The sequence below is a fragment of the Calidris pugnax genome, unplaced genomic scaffold (genome assembly GCF_001431845.1).
Source record: "Calidris pugnax isolate Ruff unplaced genomic scaffold, ASM143184v1 scaffold42, whole genome shotgun sequence".
NCBI classification, from domain to species: Eukaryota; Metazoa; Chordata; class Aves; order Charadriiformes; family Scolopacidae; genus Calidris; species Calidris pugnax.
The window spans coordinates 16825012-16849224 of NW_015090920.1; the positions used below are offsets into that span (position 1 = coordinate 16825012).

Consider the following 24213-nt stretch of genomic DNA (forward strand, 5'->3'; position numbering starts at 1 on the left):
AGTTAAATGCTGGTTAAGATAAGGAAATTCGAGTCTGTATTTAATTAATGCAAATCCTATTGACATTTCCATAATCTAGACAGAAGTAAGACTCAGTTCAACTGCAGGCTTACCTCCTGCAGTCCACAAGTCAGCCACCCCACCTGTAGCAAAGTAGAATAATTATCAAAAATTGCTGAGGAGATGAAATCTGGTGCGTTTCCCCAGTGGTGCCAACTTCCAAAGGCTCCAATTTAGCAAAGCCCTTCGCACAGACAGCGCTTCAGCGTTAGCCTGCGTGGCTGGGATGCTGAGTAAGTACTTCATTGGAGAGTACACTCATCGAGAAGTTAAAATCAGAAGTCAGATATTTCATACACAGCTCAGTTCAGTCCACTATTCTAGGACTTCCTCTTTCTTTATGCCTCTTCATTTATGTTACTTAGCATATTGCCATTTTCTAATTAATTTAGAAAGGCTTTTCTTCTAAAAGAAAAAATACCAAATTTTGACCCCAAAATTGCTAGAGTTTATTACTTTAAATGAAGATGTTAATTACATTTATACAAGAATCCATTAACTAAACAATTTTGGGCTTTTTTCCTTTTTCTTTTTTTTTTTGCACATTTATTATGTAGTACCATGACTAGAAGGTTCAGTAGAACTTTTGTTTTTTAATCAAAGTCCAGACAATATATATCTATACACCCAGTTCTGCATGCCGCTTTGGACTGCTCTTGTTAAAATTAGATGTGACCCAAATGTACATAGTATTTTTTTCCTAATTATTGTTAAAGAAAAAAACTATCTATACCAGACCAGTTTTACTATACTTTAATCTTGCTTCTTAGTGCATGTTAAAAGTGGCTCGGTACACTATTTCTAGTATTTCTGTTCTTTTTGTACCACAGTATTTATGAAAGCTGAATCTTAAAATGGATTTAAAGAATCAGATACTTTTAAACTTACTGTTAAACATTTTAGTTTGAATTAAAATTTTATATAAGTCAAAGCCAAAAGTCTTGGAAAAGTGTAGTACTGTGCTAAGCTGAAGAATTAACACGATGACCTACATGTAAAGTTAAACAGATATGTACTGATTTGTGGAGTAAGATACTATCTTGTGAAACCTTACACCTTAGGGTTATAGTATCAAAATTGAAAGGCTGATACACAGTTGCTCCAGAGTTCTTGAGACTACAAAAATCACAGATGCCAGTTATTTTTGTCTAAACTAACACCAAAAAAAACTAAAGGGGCACCAGTCTCTTTATATTTATTCAGATCTGGAATTGGGTATATTTATTCAAATCTGCTCCCGGAAGAAACAACAAATCTGTAGATTTCTGGAGAGCTATGAATAATCAAATATTATTTACGGTAGTGATTGGTGATTAGAAATAAAGAACGAGTGGGTGCAATTATTTAATACTGTTGCATGTCAAGAAATCGCAATGGCTATGTAGGACTTTATTCCCAACACATATTAATTCTTTACTCTTCTTATATGTGATTAGCTGCTACTTAAAGGCTCTCTGTTCTTCTAAGTGTTACAGCTGAAGTCATCTATATGTTATCTAGACCTTCATATAGCGCATCTGAAAACCTGTAGCTAGTGTGTTTGGAGGAGCTGCAGCTGGCTATCAGATCTAGTGTTAGTGTTCTTTCAAGTTCATAAGTTCATCTTTCTGTGATTCTTTATTTCCATATCTATATCTATATATAGATATCTATATCTGTATATAGATGTTCTATACAGAGAGATATAGATACGGTGCCTACCGCGAGTTCTAAGGCCTGTCTGTTTCTATTTTCTGCATACCTACAGATAAACAACAAAACGAACGTGGTAACCAGCCCCAAGGAAAATATTCCTACCCCGGCGCTGGTATACCTGGAATTTTCCTTCTCATGCTATCTTTGAAGTTTTTGACTGTCTTCTGTTTGTTCTTCCTTCCTTTTTTGCTTTTTCATGCATTTACTCTGTTTGCTTTCTAAAAAACAGGTTTTGGAAAAATCTTTTTGTTTGAATTATGTTTTGGTTTTGTTTTCTTTTTCCTGTGAGGAAGTCCATTAGAGCGCGTTTATTAATAGAAAATGTTACATGGAAGCTGGATGCAATAGTCGTAGCATTTGTAACTGTAGTGGAATTTTTTGCATGCTGTGCCAGACAGTGAGTAGAATGCACTTTATGTTGCTCTTAGCTCTTTGCCTGATGACTGTTTCCATCTTTTTAATGCTAACCATTTGTTAACCAAAAAAAAAAAAAGCTTTATTATTTTCTCTGCTTTGTCTTTGTGTAAGTATTGATATCAAGGAGAGCTAACAGGATTATTGCTAGGCTACCATAAAATAGACCTTATTCAGATTTTCACTCCATATTTCCTAAAGCTCAGCAGGACTTTGCAAGTCTTCACTGGGATCAAGAGGCATCTAGTACTAAATGTTTTTGCTTGTTGCTCTCACATTTAAATTTGCAGGAGACATTAATAAGCTCTGTTAGGAACATATTACTAATCAGAGTTTCTATTGCAGTCTAGCAGCTCCTATTTCTTAGGCATCCAGGGGTATCGGGGGCTCACAAATATAAATGAGAGTGCGTGAGTACCTGATTTTGTAAGGTATTGTTTCCTGAATGCCTGCATATATAGCTTTGAAAACGTGGATAATTCCTCTCGAACTGTTCTGTGGAGCTGGCCCTGAAGAGTACATTGCTAAGTGATTTCTAAGGACCAGCTAACAGATTCCAGGCATGACTATATGGCAGTCTGTTCCCAGAGGTAGCCATGAACAATAGTCTATGCTGTAAGTACGCTGGCTAGGTGCCATTTCAAAGATGATTTAATCTTTGTTTTTTTAAAGGAAAAAGATCTGGGGAAATCAAAATGACACAAAGATATCTCTCTCTTACTTTTATGCTGCTCTGCCGGGCAGCAATTGGTAGTAATCTACGTTTTGTAAAACAGGGTACTGTTTAGAGGTAGTTAACTCGTCCTTAATCCTTATCAATTCATCTGTATTTTTATTTGATTACTTAATGCAAGCAAAGATGCTTGAAGAAAAGAGGTGATTTATGCCCTTGTGCAAAGAGAGCCTCTGCAGGTCCCCGGAGCTTCAAAGCCCTGTCTACATCGGTCATGAATAAGGTCTCTGCATGCTGCTACATTAGGTGAGATGGCCTTTTTTTGCTGGCTTGCCGTTGAGGAAATCTCTATTAGAGACATTCAGTTTCACCCTCTGGCAACAGTTAACGTTTGGTTTAGCTCTTGTCAGTGTTCAGCATTTGTGAGCTGGCTCTTCTTGCACTCCCTCACACTAACGAGACTGTATTTACCAATGGGAACTCTTTCTCTCTTTATTTTGTTCTCGCTCAGGAGCCCCAAACTACAGTAATCCACAACCCTGATGGAAATAAGGTATTCAGAAAGAATCAACTCCATCTTGCTTTTTCCACACCACACATTTCATCCACTGTTCCGCAGCAATCATAGGGCCCTTCTAGGAACGTATCAAGGAAAATCTCATTCCTGCCTTAGTTACGCCTGGTGTCTCTTGAGCCTGTCTTCATCTGTGTCCACCTGCTGAGTGCTGAGCTGCTGAAGCTCTTGGGGGACTTGGTAGCAATGGGCAGAGTTCAGACCCCTGTGCCACCAGGCTTGAGGACCGGGGGGCTCTCTCCTTTCAGCCAAAAATGCTGCAGTTTGAGTAAAACCAAAGAACGCTCTTCTAGGAGTGTGGTGAGACTATACTGATGAGTTTCATGTGCAGTTGTCACTTTAGGATAAAAGTGTCGTTTCAGTTTATCCCATCTGCTGTTCCTCAGCATGCTTATACACCATGTTATGATGTGTCTTTTGCACAGGACTTTGGTTTTCTTCCATAACATCACTGAGCAGTTTCCAAAAAAAATAATTTAACATTTTGAGTGACAAAGAGGTCTTTTGATTTTCATACGTTTTCTTCATGCTCTTTTCTTTTTCTTGTGTATTGTGATGTTTGCATTTGGCAGCTGATTCCTAAAACATGTTTTGTTTTGTTTTTTTCATGCATGGACTTGAAAAGGGCCAGGAAATACCATCATTTACATATAACATATGTTCCTAGATTTCCTGGAAAGAATTCACTCTTCAACAAAAATTTCACTGTTCACAGTGTTGACTTAAGGAATTGACATTTCATTTGTCTAGTCTTAGCTACTTGTATTTATTTCATATGAGAAAAGGATTGACTCTGAAAAAATAACGCATGCAGACGTTTCTCAAGCATGAAAGTGCTGACGGTGTGTATTGTGCTTGTATATCCCATTCCTTTATGCCCCCCTTGCATCTGTCCAACATAGAGCTTTTATTTTCCTGTTACTACTTTTTCAGCTCCCCAAGTTTAAGACTCATAGGCAACAAACAGCCTGTGTTTGAACACTAGTCTAATCTTTATCGCTGAAGTCCACTAAAGACCAGAAAACCCAGATAAAATATTGGCGTGACTACATCTACTTGACTTTATCCGATTAAGATACTCAATGTCCCAAAAGGTCACAGCAGACAAGCAAACCACTTAATGCGGAGAGTTACTCCTAAATTTGTCTGAAAGACTGATCGTTGTAGTATGGGAACTGGAGTGGATGCTTCAATATTACAGGCTACATCTGCCGTGTGAGCTTGTGCATGGTGTTTGCAACTTGTATTTGTGTGGGGGTTTTGTTTACTCATAAGTACTTTATCTAATATTTTAAGTGATAGAGCATGATACGTCTGTGTAGAGTGAAACGTCTAACACCGGCCAGTTGAGGAAAAGCATGGTGACTTGTTCAGTTTTGTTTGTGTGTGAATTAATTCGTGTAGTTTTATTTATGGATGCATATACGTTTTGGTTTTTTTAAGGTCTAAGTAATGCATTAACCGTTTTGAACATTCCTTTGGCTCAGCCTTGTGAGGACACAGTAAATAAAGGACGCTGTCAAATTTACCTTTTATTATTTAATTGTAAAAATCTTTTTAAGAGTTAAATACAATACCACTCCTATCTTCTGTCTCTCGGATAACAACAGACCAGTTAATCCATTTTGCTATTGAGCTGTGAATTTAAGAAAAAAATCCTAATTATACTTTTCAAGAAAGTATAGAGATAAAAAAATGAAGTTTAAAAACTTTCCAGCTTGCTAAAAACTGTACCTATTAGATTTGACAGTGCCCTGCTGAATTTGCCTGTAATATTTCATGTTTCTGGTAATTCATGAAAGACTGAGATACAGAATCCTTGCCTTTTTAACAGTGTGGTGGCTTAAGTATAAGCTGTCTGATATGTGAGTCATTCCTCTACATGAATGATCATTTGAAGTACACTTGTAAGAGATACTTTAGTTTGTCAAAGTTATCATATTTATCAATTCTCCGTCTTCCTCACAAAATTTATTTATCACAAAAACAGAATAAAAATGACAGAATCTGATCCAGTATTCTTAAAATCATTGGGAGACTTTGTTTTAATATACATTGCATAAGTCATATGAGCAGAAAACCAGTTGTAAATGGTAGCATGCAGAAGTCTGCATATTTAAAAGTTGGGATGGAATGACTTATTTTGCACAGTTGGTTTAATCACTAAGCTTAAAATGGCAAGCTCTCCTACTTGGCTGAGGTAATTCATATAACATTTCAGACGGGCTTTGTACAGTTGGATGTTAAAGAAAGAAAAAAGTTTCCTTTACATTCCTGTGAAGTAAAGGCAGTAGACGGCAGGAAATGTATTGATGTCCCCTACTGTAGAGAGTGGCAATGTTTGACACCAGTTTCGGGTGGAAATGTCTTAATCGGTGTGTGACCATTTGTTTGTGAATTCCATCCCACCCTGCTTCAAGGCTTTGCATGGTGTCTGTAACTAACTCTCATTTGCAAAGGCAACCAAACGAGGCTTGGCTTGATTTATACATTCTACTTGTATTTACTTCTTGACAGGAATCAACAGAGAGCTCCAATACAACCATTGAAGATGAGGATGTGAAAGGTATGATTTTAAGCTTGAAACATTTGGAGAAGCAATAACTGGATGAATGTACTTTGTTAGGTCATTAAACACAGAAACTCCTAATGAATCTTAAGAGAGAATACTACTTTTCCATGTTTAAAAGAAATTACCTTTATGCTCTTCTGTGTTACTACTTCTGACATGTTTCAGGTTTACCTTTGAGTTTTCATGTACCAAAATGCCATTTGCCATGATGTTTTTGAATGAAGAGTATAAAGTTACTGCTTATTAACTAAGATGCTAGTTACAGTAACAATAGTAGCAGACTGCAAATGTGTAAGTCAGTGCTTTGTAACTCTTACTTAGTTTATGTACTTTTAGCATGCATTTGTGTTTTGGGTTTGCTTAACTTTTTTTATTGACATCATTTTAATTTTTATTCTGTTCAGATGCCAGTGTTTTTTCATGTTTCTCTTTTGTTCTGTCCATACATTTATTTTAATCTTCTTTAGTTTTTAAAAAACTAAAATCAATAGATATTGTATAAAATTAGTTCTGCAATTTCACAGACACTGGTTTTGTTTCCATTTTTTCCCCTCTAAATATTATACTGTGATGTTAATCGTGCTTACTTTAAAGTAACACTGTGTTTTAAAACAAAGGGGGTTTTAAAAAAAGAGTATTAGGTTTGTGTCTCTCTGGTTCACAGAAAAGATTGTTTTTCAGCCTTAAGGAACAATGTTATATGTACAGGTGAAACTCAAGCCAGAGGTGATAGTCAGGATAACAAGTGGAGAGTGGAAAAGCAAAGCGAATTCTTAGTGAATCATTGTAATATGGGATTTGCTTTATGTTGCAAGTAGTAGAATGCCTAAGTCACTGCTAAAAGCGTGTATTAGCAAAGTTGGGCCCTAAAATACAGACTTGAATTTGCTGAAGAGCTTCGTTGGCCTCTGAAGAGCATGGGAGTGTTTTGTAATTTTAGAAGAGAATCCAACATAAAGTCATTAGAATTGTATCAACAATATCTAGCACCTAGTTTTTGACTGTAAAATAGGTTCTGTGCATGTTTGATAAAAATACCAGTATTGCCAGGGCAATGAATGACAGTGGAAGCATGAAAGCACAGTCTGCTGGCAGCAGCTGCCCAAGGAGCGCAGTGTTGGAAATGCAGATTTATATATTGTGCTGCATATGGGGCATTCGCGTCACGGCAGCGTAACTCCGGCGTGGAGGGGAGAGCAGAGTCAGCCTGTGGCAGAGCCCAGCATCCTGTCTCTGCGGTGTACCAGCTAATATCTGCAGTCTGCGATAATTTTCCCTATTTTCACATAGTTGATGTTGCCCCGGTGGCGAGAGGATTTTCTATCCACAGCCAGTAGCGATGCGGCTGTAAATTGTGACTTCGAGTGCCGCGTGAGCTGCACTTCGCTCCAATTAAGTCAGTGATGTTGGTCCTTTGTTCTCAGAGTTTCAGTGAATCATTTCACCTCCTCTTGAACAAAGTCTTGGCTGTATTAACAGCCAGCACCCGCTCGCTTTAAATAACAGCCTAGTGATAGCGGTTTGAGTTAATGTGGAGTAATGGCTTGGAGAACAATTACAGGTATCTGCAGCTGATGCAGAGGAAAATACGGTGTAATTTACCTTTATTCATAACACTTTGTATTTCTCCCTTCAAACCATTATGTGTAGTTTAGCAACTAACCTCATTAAATGAACAATTTAATTATAGGGCCTCTGCGTGATGATATCACATGATGTTATAACAGTAGGAGTTTTATAAAATCATGTCTGAAGCTTAGCATACAGAATTGTATCTCAGGAATACAATTATAAGAAAAACAACAATGAAAATGTTCTGCCTGAATCTTTTGTATGATTCTGTAGTACCACAGGTAAGAGCAGACTGGATGTACTTTATGAGGAGCCACAATGTACTTTATTCCCACACCAGAAAAGAGGATCCTGCAGTAATCGCAGGTCTGAGAGACAAGATGCCGGTTATGTCCTTCTCTTTGCTTTTACAGATGTAAAATGTTTCACAGGTGAGGTTTTCTGTGATTTGTAGGTTCCTGACACCCACTGCTACATTAATAGTGGTACATTGGGCATCAAGTGGGTGAGCCAGGAAGATGAGCTGAGGCCGTACTCTGGAGAGAGCAGGGCATTGTGTATTTTCTGGTGACTGCAGAAGGAGGAGCTGAAAGCTGTTAACAGTGCTTGCAGATAAGGTGACAGAGCAGGGTGGTGGTGCTCTTCACCTGCTGTGGTGGGAAGGTGGGCTGCTTCCTCCCCACCCAGAATGACAGTTTGAAGTGCTGATGTCTGGGATGTTCACAATATGACCTGTTTCAGCATCAGGCCCACACAGCGGCACCACTACCCCTGTTCACCATGCTCCAGGGACACAGCTTATGCCTGTGTACAGGGATTTCATTTTCTTTTTATTTAAAAAACAAATATCCTCCTGTTATTAATTGCTTTTAGTATTCCTCTCACACTTCCAGTCTTTCCACCGGAGGCTGCTTTTCAGATTGTTATATTATAAATTAAGGCTAACGGTACCTCTAGGGTGTAATTTCTAGAATGATTCAGGGAATAGGCAGTCCTGCAACCCTGACAGCTATTACAAGCTCAAGTTTCATGCTGTGTAGCAAGGCACTTAGGAAAGATATTTTCCTCCTTCACCAAAGTTGACTTCTGGATGTAGATTTTCTAGGACAAGAGTGGGAAAGCTGTTCTCTTGTCAGGAATGGCTGCTGGCTGCAGCTGGAGATAAGATACTGATAGGGACGAATGGATTTCAGAGGAAGCAGAGGGAATTCTCTCAGATTACTGACTGCCTGGGTCCTTATACGTATGCTCAAGATGAAGCTCATCACAAGATTTGGGATCTAGAAGGAACGTTCCCCACCTTAGGTGATAAGGACCTTAAAAATATTTTTGCTTTTGTTCGCAGCATGGAGTACAACATGGGGAGTACTCCTGCAAAGGAGAAGGGAAATAGGGATGCCATTTTATAACTGAAAAGTCATATTAGCGTATGTTTTATAGTATTGCACTATAGAATCATAGAATAGTTTGGGTTGGAAGGGACCTTAAAGATCATCTTGTTCCAACCCCCCTGCCATTGGCAGGGACACCTCCCAGTAGACCAGGTTGCTCAAAGACCCATCCAGCCTGGCCTTGAACACCTCCAGGGATGGGGAATGACTCTTCTTTGCCATGACATGCAATCTATGCACTTTATTCCTTCTCCAGTTATTCTAACAGTATGCCTGGATTGCACAAACAGGTGCAAGGTTCCTTCCTTTTTACAGACTATCAACCCACACATATTTAAAACATTGAGCTCTACATCGAATGTTTTTTTCTTATTTTTTACTGATGGCTCTTCAAAGTTGTGTTAAAGTTGTGCGGATCATGTGAGTCTGTGTGGGATATAATATCTCCAACACAATTGTGGTTTTGTGCACCCTGTGGGAGTGTCTGTGCATATGCATGTCTGTACAAAGTATACAAATTTTATGATTCATTAAGAAAGGTAGCAATTAAAAAAAAAAAAAGACTTAACTCAGCTGTCACAAATGTGTCTTGAGGAACAGATTCTTAACTCATATCTGTCAGGGAATGAATGAAGTATTCTTCTCTCATGTCAGGATCTCACCCCATTTCCACTTTTGAAGGCAGTTTTTTTTAACTTGAAAGCAGTAAATTCAGGCTTACCTTTAATTTGTTATTTATTGAAGATCTTAATGTCTGTAACTTTGTCTTGCTTACGTATGCATTTACATCTTGGAACATATTTCTTTTACTAGGAAGAGTGCTTGGCAAACAATAGTGAGCTTTAATAATCCAAGTAATAAGCTAATTCTAGAATTTGAGTCTGAAATTACTTGAGGCTGTAGTTCAGGTTCCTTGCTGATACAGATTTCTGACATTAACATTCTGACCTTGATCATGGGCTTATCTGCATGATAGTGATCCCTCCTAAATATAAGGAGAGGAGTGAACAGAAAGAACATATGGAAAACTGGACCATAGGCAATGCCTTCTTCCGCGATTACTCATGGGATTTCTTCTTCCTGTAGTAATGAGACTGGAACTCGTGGGCAGCCTTTCTTTGATATGGGATGAATACTTTTTTTTCGGTAATGGCATAGAATACCATCGTTATTTTTGCCAGCAATGCACACAGGCTTTTATGAAGCTGAGTTGTTAAATTTCCCATGGTCAGGAAATCTAGATTTCTCACAATATTTTTTTGCCCCTGGAAATGACTTGATGAAGCCACCAGTAAGAATGATGAAATTCCCAATGGGAAAAATGGCTGAGTTGTAGGGCATTTTCAGATGAGGTAAATTCTGGCTAACTTGTGTTACTTAATAGACCTGTAAGGTACATCTCTTCAAAACATTAACCATTCAGGAGAGATGAATTTTCATATATTTTGCTAATTTGTTTCATTTTATACCTGTTGTTGTGTTTTGTTTAACAATAGAGAGAAGCCAATTTAAACTAATCCATTTGGAACATGGTTTCCTGAAGAAAAACCTTCAAATTTCTAACACCTTTTTTATAAGTTTTTTCAAAACCCTGTATATCTCATTGCTGGAGAGAGGGATAAATCTGCGCTGGCATCTGAACAGAGACAGTTATGGCTACGACCTTTACAACTATTCTTTGGGTCCCATGCTGCCTCCCAAAAGAACATCATTAACATTGTTTGTCTGCTCAAAGATTTTATAAGTACTTGTTGCTTGTAATTAAATTATCATTATCTTTCTTTTGGCCTTCTCTTTTTTTGTTTTTTTCCCCTTCACATCTACTTGACCCCTCATACAGCTCTCTCAAAGGAGGGTGACATGGAGAGGTTGTGTTCCACCCACCACTCCTCCTCTTCCATTGCTTCTTCATCCCAATGGTCACCATCCTTGCCGTGCCCCAGCGGCCGCTCCTGCTGCCAGTGCCTGCTGAGGAGTCTGATCACACTCTACCTCGTCATCTTTGTTTGTTCATATGTTGTGTTTCTTTCCATCAATTCAGCGGGCAAGTCCACGAAAAGTGCAAACTCAGAGAGTCATTCGCTTGAGTCTGAGCTCTCCCACTCCATTCCTTCCTCTGTGCTGTGTAAGTTGAGAGACTCATCTCTTCAGATGGTCTCTTTTGTCTCTCCTTCTCTTCCCTCCCCATCACCTGTCAGTAGCGTAAAAAAGGTCAATTCTGTGATCTGTCTGATCTAGGAATGACCTTTTCTTAGGGTTTACAAAAGTACAGAGTATATTTTCTTAAATATTTATTTCCTGGCCAGGTTTTATTATTTGTTAAAATACTGATGTCAGCTGTTAACAGCAGTATAAATAGGTATGTATTTCAGAAAGTTGTATCTTGCAGAGATAATCTTTGCACTAGTTTTCAACTTAGAGATAGATTACACTCTCACCTCTGGGCATGGGTCCTGTATAGGGCCTCCAGATTAATTACCTGTTATGTTTATGTATGTCATCAAGTCACTTTCCTTAGCATCACCATTGATAAACCAAGCTGTAAGCTGCTGTGAGGGCTGTTAGCTTGCAGCAGTGATTCGTGACAACTGAAAAGTTTCATGCTTTGCTTAGGAGGAGATCCGTGATGATTAGTGACCAATTAACTCTAAAGGAAATCTTTAGGGTGAGGAGACTGTATTTGACCAGTTTAAATATGAGAGGAAATAGGCGTTGTGTTAGTAGCTTGTGTACTGGTAGAACATAAAAAGCCTGGGTAGATGCATTTCTTGTTTATAAATTAACTCGGAAATTCTTTGGAGTGGAGGGACCTTGTGAGTGGGAACAGGGAATGACTTCCCAGGAACGTAGGTTCTGCTTGTGGGATGCTGATCCTGCATCCCATGTGTGCTAGGGCAGTTGCCCTGGAACTAAGAATGGTCACTTGCACTGGTCAAGGTGAGATCCTGACAGGACCTTGGAAACACGGGCTGGTCATAATTGGCCTGAAACTTATTTTAAATTTGAGTGGAAGTTTTGTAAGTGCGACTGATGCAGGTGAGAGGGGAATCAGTGCCCGAGACAATGGGCTGTCTCTGGTCATGACTGTCGACAGGTAACATTGACAGAGGAGCTTCATTCCGAGGGAGGAGCAGGATATCCATAGGTAGATGATTATATATTAAACTAGAATACAAATACTGACACTGCAAACCACGCAGAACCTTAAAGAAGAGAGGAATTAATAGAAAAGATATAACATTCAAAGCTAACGCATCAGTAACCTGTGCCATAAGGCTTTTATTTTATCCACAGTATATATCCCCAGAAAATCAATTGTGTACCCAGCGTTTTCAGATTTGAATCCTAGCAGCCTCACATTTCTTGCTTCACTGGGTAGTTAATAGTGCTAAGCCCACTGTTAATGTTTAAACATAGATGTTCATTACTAATTTTGTTACCAAATTTAGGAACAGAGGCACCTCAGGTAATACCACTATGCTTGAAAAAGTAGATTATTTTAATTTCCCTGAAAGAGTGTGGTGCAGAAATGACATAGTACATATATAGAGTGATATTTTAAGGAAGCGTAAAATCTTGTATTTATTCTGTTCATTCTGTGACTTGAGAAACAAGCACACTTCTTTGCCATTTTGTTCCACAAAATAAACTTCTTAAAAACCCTTTTAAAAAGTGCAGGTAGAATTCAGTTTAAGGAATGCAACAGCAATCAAATTAAAAAACCGTCTGCTATGAGGCAGGAAAAGTCTTAAGTGAAACTATTCTGTAAAGCTCCTTGGTGGAGACATGATGGTACTGCTACATCTGGTAGCTGGCCTACCACCTCAGCTTTGCTTAAATGATTTACAGATCAGAAAGTTAGAATTTGCCAAAGACTAGTAGGCAAAACAGCAGTTAACCCAGTGTCTGAATATGCACCAGATTTGCTTGCATTTTTTCATTCTGATGCTTCAAAATAATTTCATCCCAAAACAGGAATATTTGGTTTCACTAAATATCTAAGTAAAGACTTAGTGAAGTCCCCATAACCTCACCTGTCCTCAACTTAGTTTTACGAATGTGCAACTCTGCTGTAATACAATTTTAATAATGGCTGTGATACGCCGTGTTTTCCATAGCTGTACATTTAACAGGAATCAGCAGTCTTGTGGCATGAGAAAATTCAGAAAACCAAAAATAGCTATTGTCTACCAAGAATAGGATTAATTCAGGTACAAGTAAAAAGAACTTCAGTGCCGAGAGAAGTCCTTAGGAATATGATAGGCTATTATTATAAACTGCTGTTGTGGCTAACCAAAGATGCATTTGTGCTAACACTGTTTTGAAGTGGAGTTTTGTTGGGATAGCTCTAACGATCTGTTTCAGGACGCTGATACAGGTTATAGAGGTCTCTGGACTATTACTATAAGGAGACTTGGAGTAGTGTACATTTGGCAGACTTATATTCACCAGAAAAAAAGGTAACTGCCACAAACAGCTATAGGAATGGGTAATTTTCACTAGCAGTGAGCAATATTAAAATATCAGTGAAAGTTAATACTGCTGGGACTTACTTAGTAAACTACATGGGAGTTCCTGGGCTTGCCGGAGACAGTAATACAGGTTCAAGTGTTTCTGATTTTTAAATTACATCACAGGAGAATTCAAGTCAGTGTTTTGAAAGAGCAAATTTGACAACTCAGAAGAAAAAAAATTATACCATGAAGTCAGACTACAAAGTTGAGGGTGGGAGGCGGTGGTCAGAGGCACATGCAGTTTCTTTATGTCCAAAGTGTCTGTGAAATGAGCAGGGCTCCAGAGATGAGCTGGATGAAAACCCCATACCTGACAGGACAGCGGTAAGAAGGTGGGAACCAAAATAGTCTACAGTGCTAGCTCTGTGTAGTATGAAACTGAATACGTGCTTTGTTGTTAAGTAGCAATTATTATAATTAAACAAGAAAAATATTGATTTCTTAGCTAGTAAACTTGATAGGTTTTAATCTGCTGTCACAGACATGGGAAAAAGATGATGTAAATGTGGGGTGTTGAGAAAAGACGAGTTGAGGAAGGGTTATCGTGTAATTAAACTAAGTCCTGAAGAACAAAAGATCTCCATTCCAGCGCTTGAGGTATTGAGGAATATATGTTTAAAGGTAATGGAGTTTTCGTATGAGTAAATTAGGCAAATGCCACATTTCTTAGAATTCTTGTTTAAGGATTATTTTTATTATCATCATCATTATTATCTCAACACACCCCGTTGCTTTTTAAAGCTTATTTAAAAGGAAGGAGATGTAGAATTGAGAGTTATTATTGATTTTCCAAACGCTAGTGGACAGCAACAAGCTTTCTCTGAATTGGTAGAGTCACTAGGTAGGAGCATAGTTTAAACAAAAATGGGCACAGGAGCAAAGCTTGTCTATGTCTCTGTTACCAAGACATTAAACATAATTTCTTGAGACAGCAGCCAGATTCCATGATTAATGTAACATGTTGAAAAAACATAGTGCAGTATCTTGTAAGTGCAGTGACCATGATACAGCTTTGTTCGGAGACTGTAGGTGATTTGTCATTAAAAAATAAACATTTGGCAACATTTGCCACACAATATAAATATTAGTATAATTGTATGGTAGCTCCAAGGAGAGAGCATCTTTAGAAATATTTAATTTCCTATAAATAGAAAGAAACTATATAGGGCATGTGACAGGCTGCTTAACATCACATTATGATAAAGCTTTAAATAGGAGATTCATTCGTTTTGTTTGATGTGTTTTGTCAGTGGAAGGTGGAAAAGTGCTGGGATAATTTTTCAGATACTTGTCAACATATCTAATTAATTACATTTTTTTACATTAGGCAAGTAGTAGGCTTACAGATTTTCAGTCGATAGCCTAAAAAAAATTCTGCAAACCATCCATCCATATAATAATTTGCTGAATCAAAGTGAATCTTTGGAATCAGCAGCTGCTGGGAAAGACATGTTACATGCAAGATGACAACTCAGATGTCTTAGGTCATATGAAAGTTTAAGCTTAAGCAGTGGGGTGAGAGAGCAGCTCTGATGTTACGTACACTAAATTTTAATAAACTTCTTGAAGTCCCCTGAAGCGCCTTTTCATTTGAGGGTCTAGGTATTTTTTAATGTAGATCTGAGATACAATCAGTCATTTATTCATGCAGCACCTTATTTTATTTTCTCCACAGAAGTTACTTTCTTGGAATATTTGTGGAATAAATTGTAAAAGACATTATCAACAGAGAATTTTCAAATATTGGTGTGAAGAGAATGGTTTTGAAAAACATTTTATGATGTTTTCTCTATTCCTCTGCTTTTGGGGCGGGAGTCCGTGCTGTAAAGTTGACTGACTGGTACATTCACATAGCCAGAGTTCATTATACAGCACAGGATAAAATTTCTACTCTCTTTCTTTTCAAACCTTGATTATTTTCAGAGTGAAGAAATAACATCAGTGGCTGTGTGCTTTCCATCTAATTGCTATTTGTTGGGATGATGTTCAGATTAGAAATGTAACAAGGTCCCCCCAGACTGTGCCATTCAATTTTAGCAGCCCAATGTCACCTTGATAAGGACTGTACTGTTTTAAAATGATAGCACAGTGGATTTGCCTCCCCAGATTTAGACATCCTCCACAATGTAGATACCTATATTTGAGCTAGTTGTCTAGACTCCCTTTAGTCAACGCAAATAGGTCAGATGAGTCACACTTGTCTTAAATATCTATTTTAGGATATGATAAATCGTGCCCTCAAAGTGCTTATTTCTCTCCATTGACTGTAAGGGGGGAGAGTTGAGAGAACAAACTCACTTGTCTGTACTTATACGTGTCCAAAATATTGTGAGATTAATCCAGTCTGATGTGTACCAAGAAATGTAGTTAAGAGTACTGAGTTGAAAAGTTTTAAGTGTTTTGTTGTTTTTTTTTTCATGGAGAAACAACATGTGAGCAAATAAGCAGCAGAATCATTTTAATCATCTTCGAGTTCCTGTGCTAATCTGTAAGCAGGCTACCTCATTCAAGTGGTACCTTCAAGAAAGCTGGAAAGGGACTTCTTACGAGGGCATGTAGTTACAAGACTAGGTGTAGTGGCTTCAAACTACAAGAGGGGAGATATAGATCAGATATCAGGAAGAAAGTTTTCACTATGAGGGTGGAGAGACACTGGCCCAGGTTGCCCAGAGAAGCTGTGGATGCCCCATCCCTGGAGGTGTTCAAGGCCAGGCTGGATGGGGCTTTGAGCAACCTGCTCTAGTGGGAGGTGACCCTGCACATACAGAGGGGCTGGAACTGGATGTTCTTTAAGGTCACTTCCAACCCAAACCATTCTATGATTCTTCTGGAAAGCTGCTTTACCACATAGCAGGGATTTCATCTCTGTTTCAAAGCAAACAGCGGTGAGGGGGATGCATTTCCTTGATTTGGGTATTATGTGAAAGCTGAAGGTGATTTGTCTTTGCTGTGGATTTCACAGGCCCAGTTGTGCGTGCTGTCTGTGCTGTGCTAATTTGATAAGCTATTTTCTGAAAGACCAAAAATATTGGTTTTATACTTTGCTAGTACCATGACTGTTCCTGGGGTTATTTTGTGTTAAAAGAAGTATGTCAAAGAACAATTTAAAAAGTGTATTCCTACTTCTGTAGGATCTGTGGGAGTAATTAATAACCACTCCAGTATAGTAATTACATAGTCAATCATCTAGAGTATTGATAAGAGTAGAAAGATACTCAAATATCTGAATGAAGCATAAGTTGTTTTAAATTACTATTTTCAGAAGGAAAATACTGGTGTCAGTTTTTGAAAAGTTCATGGGTAATAAGGTGGTCAGTCAGTTACCAAGGATTACTTTTTTTGTCCCACAAAGCATGAAGCTTCTGGTACATGTGAAGACTTCATTTTCACATATCTGCAGCTCATTTTTATTCTACACCTTCTCTCTGCAATTAAAATACCAAAATAGCTGTCGTTCCTGTGTGATTCTTGTAGATTGAGTTAGCAAATGTTGCTTGGGGCTGCAGGAAGGGAAGAAAAGCCCCATAGTTCCCTCCTAGAAAAACAGGTTTTGCTGCTGTTTATTTTATTGTTTATTTAACAATTTTTTTTTCCTATGATACTTGATTTCACTAGCTGTGAGACTGCACCTTGCAGGTTTAGGGCATTTATAGTGTTAGATGCTTTTTGAGTAAATGGTGTGTTCTTACTTACTTTGTGTTCTTTAGATACTAGTGTTAAAGGTGTTCTTTAACTATGAAAGATTACCCCCACCTTGTAGCAGAGGGGAGAAAAAAGGTAGTGAAATATAGCTAGAGGTTAATAATTCATTTAAAGTCAACATATGTATTACAACAGTGCTGCAGAAATAATTTTAGCCAGTGTTAGGAAATGTTCTGTTTTGTTCTTTTCTTCTTATTTAGTCTTTTTATAGCTCTTCTTCATAATATTTTTTGTTTGAACTGCCTTTGTATTAGTCATATACCTACTCACTTGCCAAAGCAGGGGTCATATTTTTTTGAACTGCTGATCCCTTCTTACCTTAAGTCCCTGTTCCTACAGGGGTAAAAGTTGTATTTAAAGAGTAGGTCCATGGTCTTCACCAGTATTGTAGCAAAAAATGAAAAAGCTATCATCTTTCCCACACAAGTTTGCCATTTTATAGTAGCTTTCTGCTACACTATTTGCAGTCTTTTTTTGTTTATAATTTTCTAGAAAATGGCTCAGCACCTTTTATTTATTTTGCACCTATTTATTTTGTTTATTTAACAATGTTATTCCTTTGCACTGCAATTGTTTTAAAAACACAGAATGTATTTTTGCTGAGTAATCCTTTGCTTACAGAGATTATAAAATTTAATGCCATATTCTAAGATAGCATAGATGGGTCAGGCTTTAAATTTTCCAATTGGCTCTTACTACACCCCTTAGAAAAAGTAGCTAAACCAGTTTTACCAGAATCCTATTACTGTTTTTGAGTCTCATCCTGTATCTTATTTTTGTCATTTATCAGACAAACTCTTGTATGCTGTAAGATTAGATATAGTCCTTGCACTCTGAACATGTGGTGATATATTATAGGGAGAGAATAAGACAGCTGCGATACACGTTGCTCATAATGCCAAAGAAATGGTGCGTTTTAGTTCAGTCCAATGGTCTCATCGCACTCTGAGAGCGTGCCAGTCTCTGGCCAGCTTTAACCAAAGCTGAAGGATGTTATTTAGGAAGTTCTTACTACACATCAAATAAAAATGATAATAGCATGAAATTGTCACTGGACATCAAACTGCATAGTTCTCCTAGAATTCAATACATGCAGAGTTTACTATTGGATCAAAAGAAAAAAAATTGAATGAAAATGGTGATTGTAAGTGACAGTTATCTGGCAAATGGGAACTGGCCAGATGTCTCTTCCCTAATGTCTCGTGTGTTCGCTTGTTGTCCTTGTGTAGTTTGTAGTACGGAAAAAGATACTGGAGATTTGGAAGAGCATATGTTAATGTGGAGTCCATCAAATTTTTAATGAAAATTTGGTCATTTTCTTACCGCTTTAATAAGTGCCAATTATTTCTGTCAGATGTTGTCTGCAATAGTGGGACCTTGTTCCTACCAATATCGTTTCATCTTTGGTGTCCTCCCTATTTCTTCCTTTGTGCTAAGGAAGAGCGCAAATATTTGACTTGATTCATGTGGCCACCAAGTCATGGCTGCATTTTCCTGCATGCTACTTTCCAGTCTCCTTCCAGTTTCTGCTTGTTGTATTCCAGTTCTTCCCTGACTCCTTTCTTTTCCTTTCTCCCATGCTAAGCCACTGCCTCCTGCACAATGTATTTAAAGGCTGAAATGCTTTTGGTCTGTATCTGTGCTCCCTGCACCCAGACACGTACCTACACAGAAAGTATAAAATGCTAAGATAAAAAAGATCTCCTAAAACAATCAGTAGGAGGTTTGTGTAAAATCACAGTGGCTACTGAGATTTTTAATTATTCTTCAATATCTGATATTACTGTGTATTTCGTGATTGCCTTGTTCTTGACCATATTTCTCTTGTAATGTTCACTCTTGCTCTCAAACGAGTAAGGACTGAGACCAAGGTGGAGGGTTTTGCACCCAGGATAAATCATTTCTGAAACTCCAGCTTATATTATATATAATATTATATATATAATATTATATATACCTCTGTCTTTGGCTCTTAGTCCCTTTCTGCCAAAGAGATTGCATATCAGAATGCTAAATAGGAAGAAATCTCATTTTCTAATATGTCTGTCATTATATGCATGTTGCTGAAAGGGCAGAGTAGCATAGTTGCTTTCTTATACAGTTTCATGTGATGCAATTTCTCCCTTCTGGGGTTGATGTTGAATTATATCTTGTAATGTAGTGCAACATCAAAGGTATGATTGAAGTGCAACATTTTGATTGACCCAAAACAATTTTTTTTTTAAATATACATTAGCAAGAATTGCCATTCTCATTCAGATTGAAATCTAGTCTCAAAATCTCAAATATTCACAGAGAAAAACTGCCATTCACATTCCTTTAACTCATGCTATTGAAGGCACAAACAGATGCCCATGATTCAGGTTACCATCCAGCTAAATTGAGCTGTTGTACAGCATTTGTTCAAAACAGAGCAAAGTACCTTAATAAGCCTCTGGGCTTGGGTCACAGAATGTTGCGTAATAGAATATATTCAGATATTCACTGGTGCTGCTTGTTCCCTGTCTCAGAGTATGTATAACCCAAGCATTAACTGTGGGCTTCTCATGGTAAAACTTGGAAAAGAAATCACTAACGTTAGTGAAAAAGGGAATATTTCCAATTGCCTCTAGCCAGGTGAAAGTAAAATTACACGTCCATGTCATTTTATATCTCTTGCATGTGGAAACTACAAGTACCTTTGTAGAAGATGTTTTCATTACTTACATTGTTATCCAATAACATGATCTCATGATTATGTAGCAGCTCATCAGCAATTTTTACCTCATTTTCCACTGTCTGGTTTAATAATTTCCTAGTCTCTGATTGGAATGTGTTATGAGGTTATTTAATCAAAACTTTTAGTTTAGTTGTATGTAAATGAGATGTTGCAATGCAGAACTTGTGATTTCCTCACTATGTGAAGTCTGCATATTCTGGATTTCTTTTTGCCAGCTTTTTCTAACACTGTACCATTGTTGCTTACTCAACCATCCTACCACTTGGCTTGTGCTGACACCACCATACAATGTCCACAGTTTGGTCTATGTTGTTTAAACATATGACAACAAAACCATTTCTGATCTGCAGTCAAAACATCTCTTCATTAAAATTCTTTGCTGTTTTGTGGGGAAAAAAAATTGTAAAAAATAAGGCAGTTCATACTTTAAGTATTCTTACCCATCATGCTACCTAGTAGTCAAAAGGTATTTGCAAAAAGCCTTGCTAGACCTTCATATACACTTTTTTCTTCATGGCTGCTTTCCTTGCTGGTTTCTTTTTGGTGCTTTTTATCTGAGTACATTAGATGTGCACTTAGTAAAAGAGATGGTGGAGCATAAAAGAAATTAAAAGGTCCTTTAACACCGTGGTGCCAGTTCTTCGAGTACAGCACTGGAGACTTCCATTCTGTCTAAGCTCCCCAACATTTTCTTTTTGCAGAAGAATATGAGCTCTCTCAGTATTTTGGTTTTAACATTCCAAACATAGTTGCGTGTGTGTGTTAATAGCCTATTCCGTGTGTAGGAGGGTGCAAGATAATTACAACTATTGCTTGGACAAGAGAGCTACTACAGCCTGGTTGCTTGCATTTATTTTTATCTCAAGCTTAGTCTTCCAGATTGATTTTCTGAGCTTTAATAAGGAGTTGAATGTGAGTTAAATCCTTGCAAATGTACTGGTAAAATCTGTCTCCTTTACCTGTTTAGCATTAAACTCAAAAATCTGTATTTGAGAGCAGTGCCGCTCTGGTTGAACTTCATCGGTATGAGGTCAAACTTTACCAAATGCTGAACATACAGTGCAAAAATGTAAGCCCTTGTTCCTCAAAAAACAAGTTTTTAAAAGTAGAAGTCAATTTTCAAAGCAAAGTCAGATTTTCTGTCTTGATAAAGTCTCTCAAACCTTGCCTTTTTATAGCAACTGGTGCTAGTAATAACCATACCACTGTCCAAGACTGTGTTTACTCTGCACTGTTTTAGTGTAACTCTTATCAACGCTAGCAAATACTGAACTGTGAGCTTATTTCTTAACTGATAGATAAAAGAGAAACTGTTTCACATACTTTTGCTTTAGAGGCGTATGCGAACACTGCTTGGGTTTGAATATTCTTAGTAGAAATACATATTGTCCTTGGTTTGAATGTATTATTCTTCTGTTACTGTTTAGCATTTCTTACTAGTAGTAGATGTACAGTAATTTTTCGGAATGATCCAATTAAGATTTATTGTAAATAAGCATTTTACAAGCAAAGGATAGGCACAGTCACAGAAGCCAGAGCTGAAAGACGGTGTTGTGATTAGATGTGTGTGGATGTGTGTGCGTTATAAGTAATCCATGAGCTTTGCACCAAGAATCTCGATTATAAGCTTAAGGCTAAATTCCTCTCTACTTAAATACACGTTTGGCCAAAGCCAACCCCAAGTGTTACAAAGATTCCTGAAAATCAGCATTAAACACTTAAAAGGCAAAGGCCCCATCTGTACACGAAACATTAGAGCATTGATTGGAAAACAGTAACCAGTTCCCTTTCATTTGAAGTTAAGAGTTGGGGTTTGTGTTTGGATTTGGTTTGTTTTTTAAACAGCAGATCCTTCAGTGAAGGAAAGAAGATTAGAAGCCCGGTAGGAAAGTGGTTTGATCTTGTTGCGTGTTTAATTTCCTCATGAATACAAGAGCGCACTGAAGGCAAAGAGCGTAAAGCAGCAATATAACATCATGTCCTTTGGTCATAGAAAAGGAAGAGAAATGGCCATTGTGCCTTAGTTATGGCTGTGCTTCTGACAGCCCTTCAGCTGTCACCTTCCACTCTGCCTTCTATCTTAAAGCTTGTGTTTGTATCTCTCTCTAGCTCGTAAGCAGGAGATTATCAAGGTTACGGAGCAGTTGATTGAAGCTATCAACAATGGAGACTTTGAAGCTTACACGTAAGTTTTCACATTTTGGAGGGAGTGAGGAGAGTTGATGTGTTTGACCTTGTGTATGTAAATATATAAATATGCACATTTATATATGAGTGCGTGTGTTTATATTTATGTATTGTTGAAGTTAATTCTCAGGTGCCCCCAAGAAAGACCAGACATGTCCATTGTTGCCTTGCCCCGCCTTTACACGAGCCTGGTTGCCGGTTTCAGAGGAGCAGCTCATGTAAATCCAATGTACTGCTCTGCCAAGACAAGATCATAATCCTGAAACAAAATATGCAGTAATCAATCTTGGTGTTCAACAGTAAAGTCATGCTTGTGATTTAGAATCCAGGAAACACGGCAAAAGCCTGTTTTAACAGAAAGTTTTTATTGTATGTAGAGGTCGATATTAGCTAGAATCCCATTTGTCCTTCAGAGCATGAAAGACCACACGGAATTTAGGTTCCACCGGCCTCTACTGAGCACTGTGCTGGGAGAAAATGGACTGATTTCTCTCTTCCCTTTTCTCTGCAAAGCTACAAGTCCATCATTGCTTCTCTTCTTTTCCCTGCCTCAAAAAAAAAAAAAAAAAAAAAAAAAGTTAAAGAGTAGAAGAAAACCTTTCTTTTGGTCTTCCGTGTTTCTCTGGGTGGGTTCTACTCTGTTGCAGCACGAGACTCACAGCTCGACAGTGACACTTCTTGTGTCCTGTTTAAAGCCTAGTCAGCATTAAACTTTAGTTTGATATGATCACAGTAAAACCTTTGTTGTACAAATATCAAGTGGAAAGTTATGCCAAATTCTTAACTGAATTTTTTCAGTTTTAAAAAAAATTAAATCTTGCTTAAATAATGATGTGAGACATACAAAATATCCTTTGGATTGCACAGAAGCAGTTTTCAGAGTCATAGGTTAAAAATTCCTACTTGTAGTACCATTGACTTGTGGAACCTTCTTTGGCAGTCTTTTTTTTGGTCAAAAGATTATTTATATGAAATCTAGTCCACCTAAAGTAGGCTGCCAAATTTACTAATTTAGATAAAACCAGAACTCCATTGCTTTTCCCCCTTTAAGTTATGTTGACTTTTGGTGTGATGGCACAGGTGAGTAGCATGTCCAATGGGAATAAAGGGCACATTTTTAAAGTAATCTCTCTTAAGTTTTATTAGATAACTGCATGTGTTTATTACAGAATTTCCTCTTTTTCCACAGAAAAATCTGTGATCCAGGCCTTACATCTTTTGAACCTGAAGCTTTGGGTAATCTAGTAGAAGGGATGGACTTTCACCGGTTTTACTTTGAAAATGGTAAAAATTTCTTTTCCAGCCCCGTGTATCTTCGTCTGTTCTTTGTGATCGTGTTTCTCCAGTCTAATTAGCATTGTCGTTTGGGAGTTAATTGATTTGGGCAGTGGAAGGGAGTGTTATTTTTTCCAGAGTTGTGCTATATATGTTTTTCTGCCTGTTTTTGCTGTACTCATTCACACACCATAGGGCACCTCGGACAGTGGAGGAAAGTTTCAGGTATTTGGAGAGAGAAGTTCAAGATGTATAAAAGAAAAAACAAGCAAATCATACCCTTATTTATTTATTTATTTCTGCACTGGGGAAAAGAGAAAATCATGCTGTGATTATACTTAAAAGAAACGTCACTAAATTTTCTGATTATAGTGATTGCAGCTAGCACTCAGCACTTCCAGTGGGTATGTGATGTACTGGGGAGGGCATTGTAGTCACTCAGTCTATATTGTCGAGGATCTGATCAGCTGTCTTTTTTTGTTCTAGTGTGTATTTTTGTGTGTGTATATATATGTATACACACACACATAGGGAAAAATCAATATATATTCTCTCTGATAGTCATGTCAGCTATAAAAAAGAAGTATTACCCATAGGGTGGATTTAATAAAGTTTCGGAGGATCATGTAATGTTGGTAACCATTTTAGAGCAGGCTTGACTCAAAAGGAAATAAAATATTGGAAATGAAGATAACGCTTTATCTAGTAATTTCTGAGAAATGTCTGAGCATAAAATGGGATTATTGTATTTCTAAATTCTCTTTCATCTCCAAAACAGCATTTTCCATATTTTTCCTTTAAAATGTTTCCTTTCATTACTGCTGCTTTTTAGTTTTCATAAATATCAGCACTTTATAAAATATGT

At 37.6% G+C, this 24213-nt stretch overlaps 1 protein-coding gene across 22 annotated transcripts in view; it reads left to right on the forward strand.

Annotated features, from left to right (window-relative positions):
• CAMK2D (calcium/calmodulin-dependent protein kinase II delta) overlaps positions 1-24213 on the forward strand; it is a 167161-nt gene that overhangs the window by 135868 nt on the left and 7080 nt on the right. For 6 of the 22 annotated variants that reach the window (XM_014949897.1, XM_014949900.1, XM_014949902.1 and 3 more), the window contains 6 exons: positions 1808-1867; positions 3354-3395; positions 5934-5982; positions 10993-11076; positions 21996-22071; positions 23263-23357. In XM_014949897.1, coding sequence (XP_014805383.1) covers positions 1808-1867; positions 3354-3395; positions 5934-5982; positions 10993-11076; positions 21996-22071; positions 23263-23357 — 406 coding nt within the window. The remainder of the gene's footprint in view (positions 1-1807; positions 1868-3353; positions 3396-5933; positions 5983-10992; positions 11077-21995; positions 22072-23262; positions 23358-24213) is intronic. The other 16 variants (XM_014949904.1, XM_014949907.1, XM_014949905.1 and 13 more) reach the window with 5 other exon arrangements.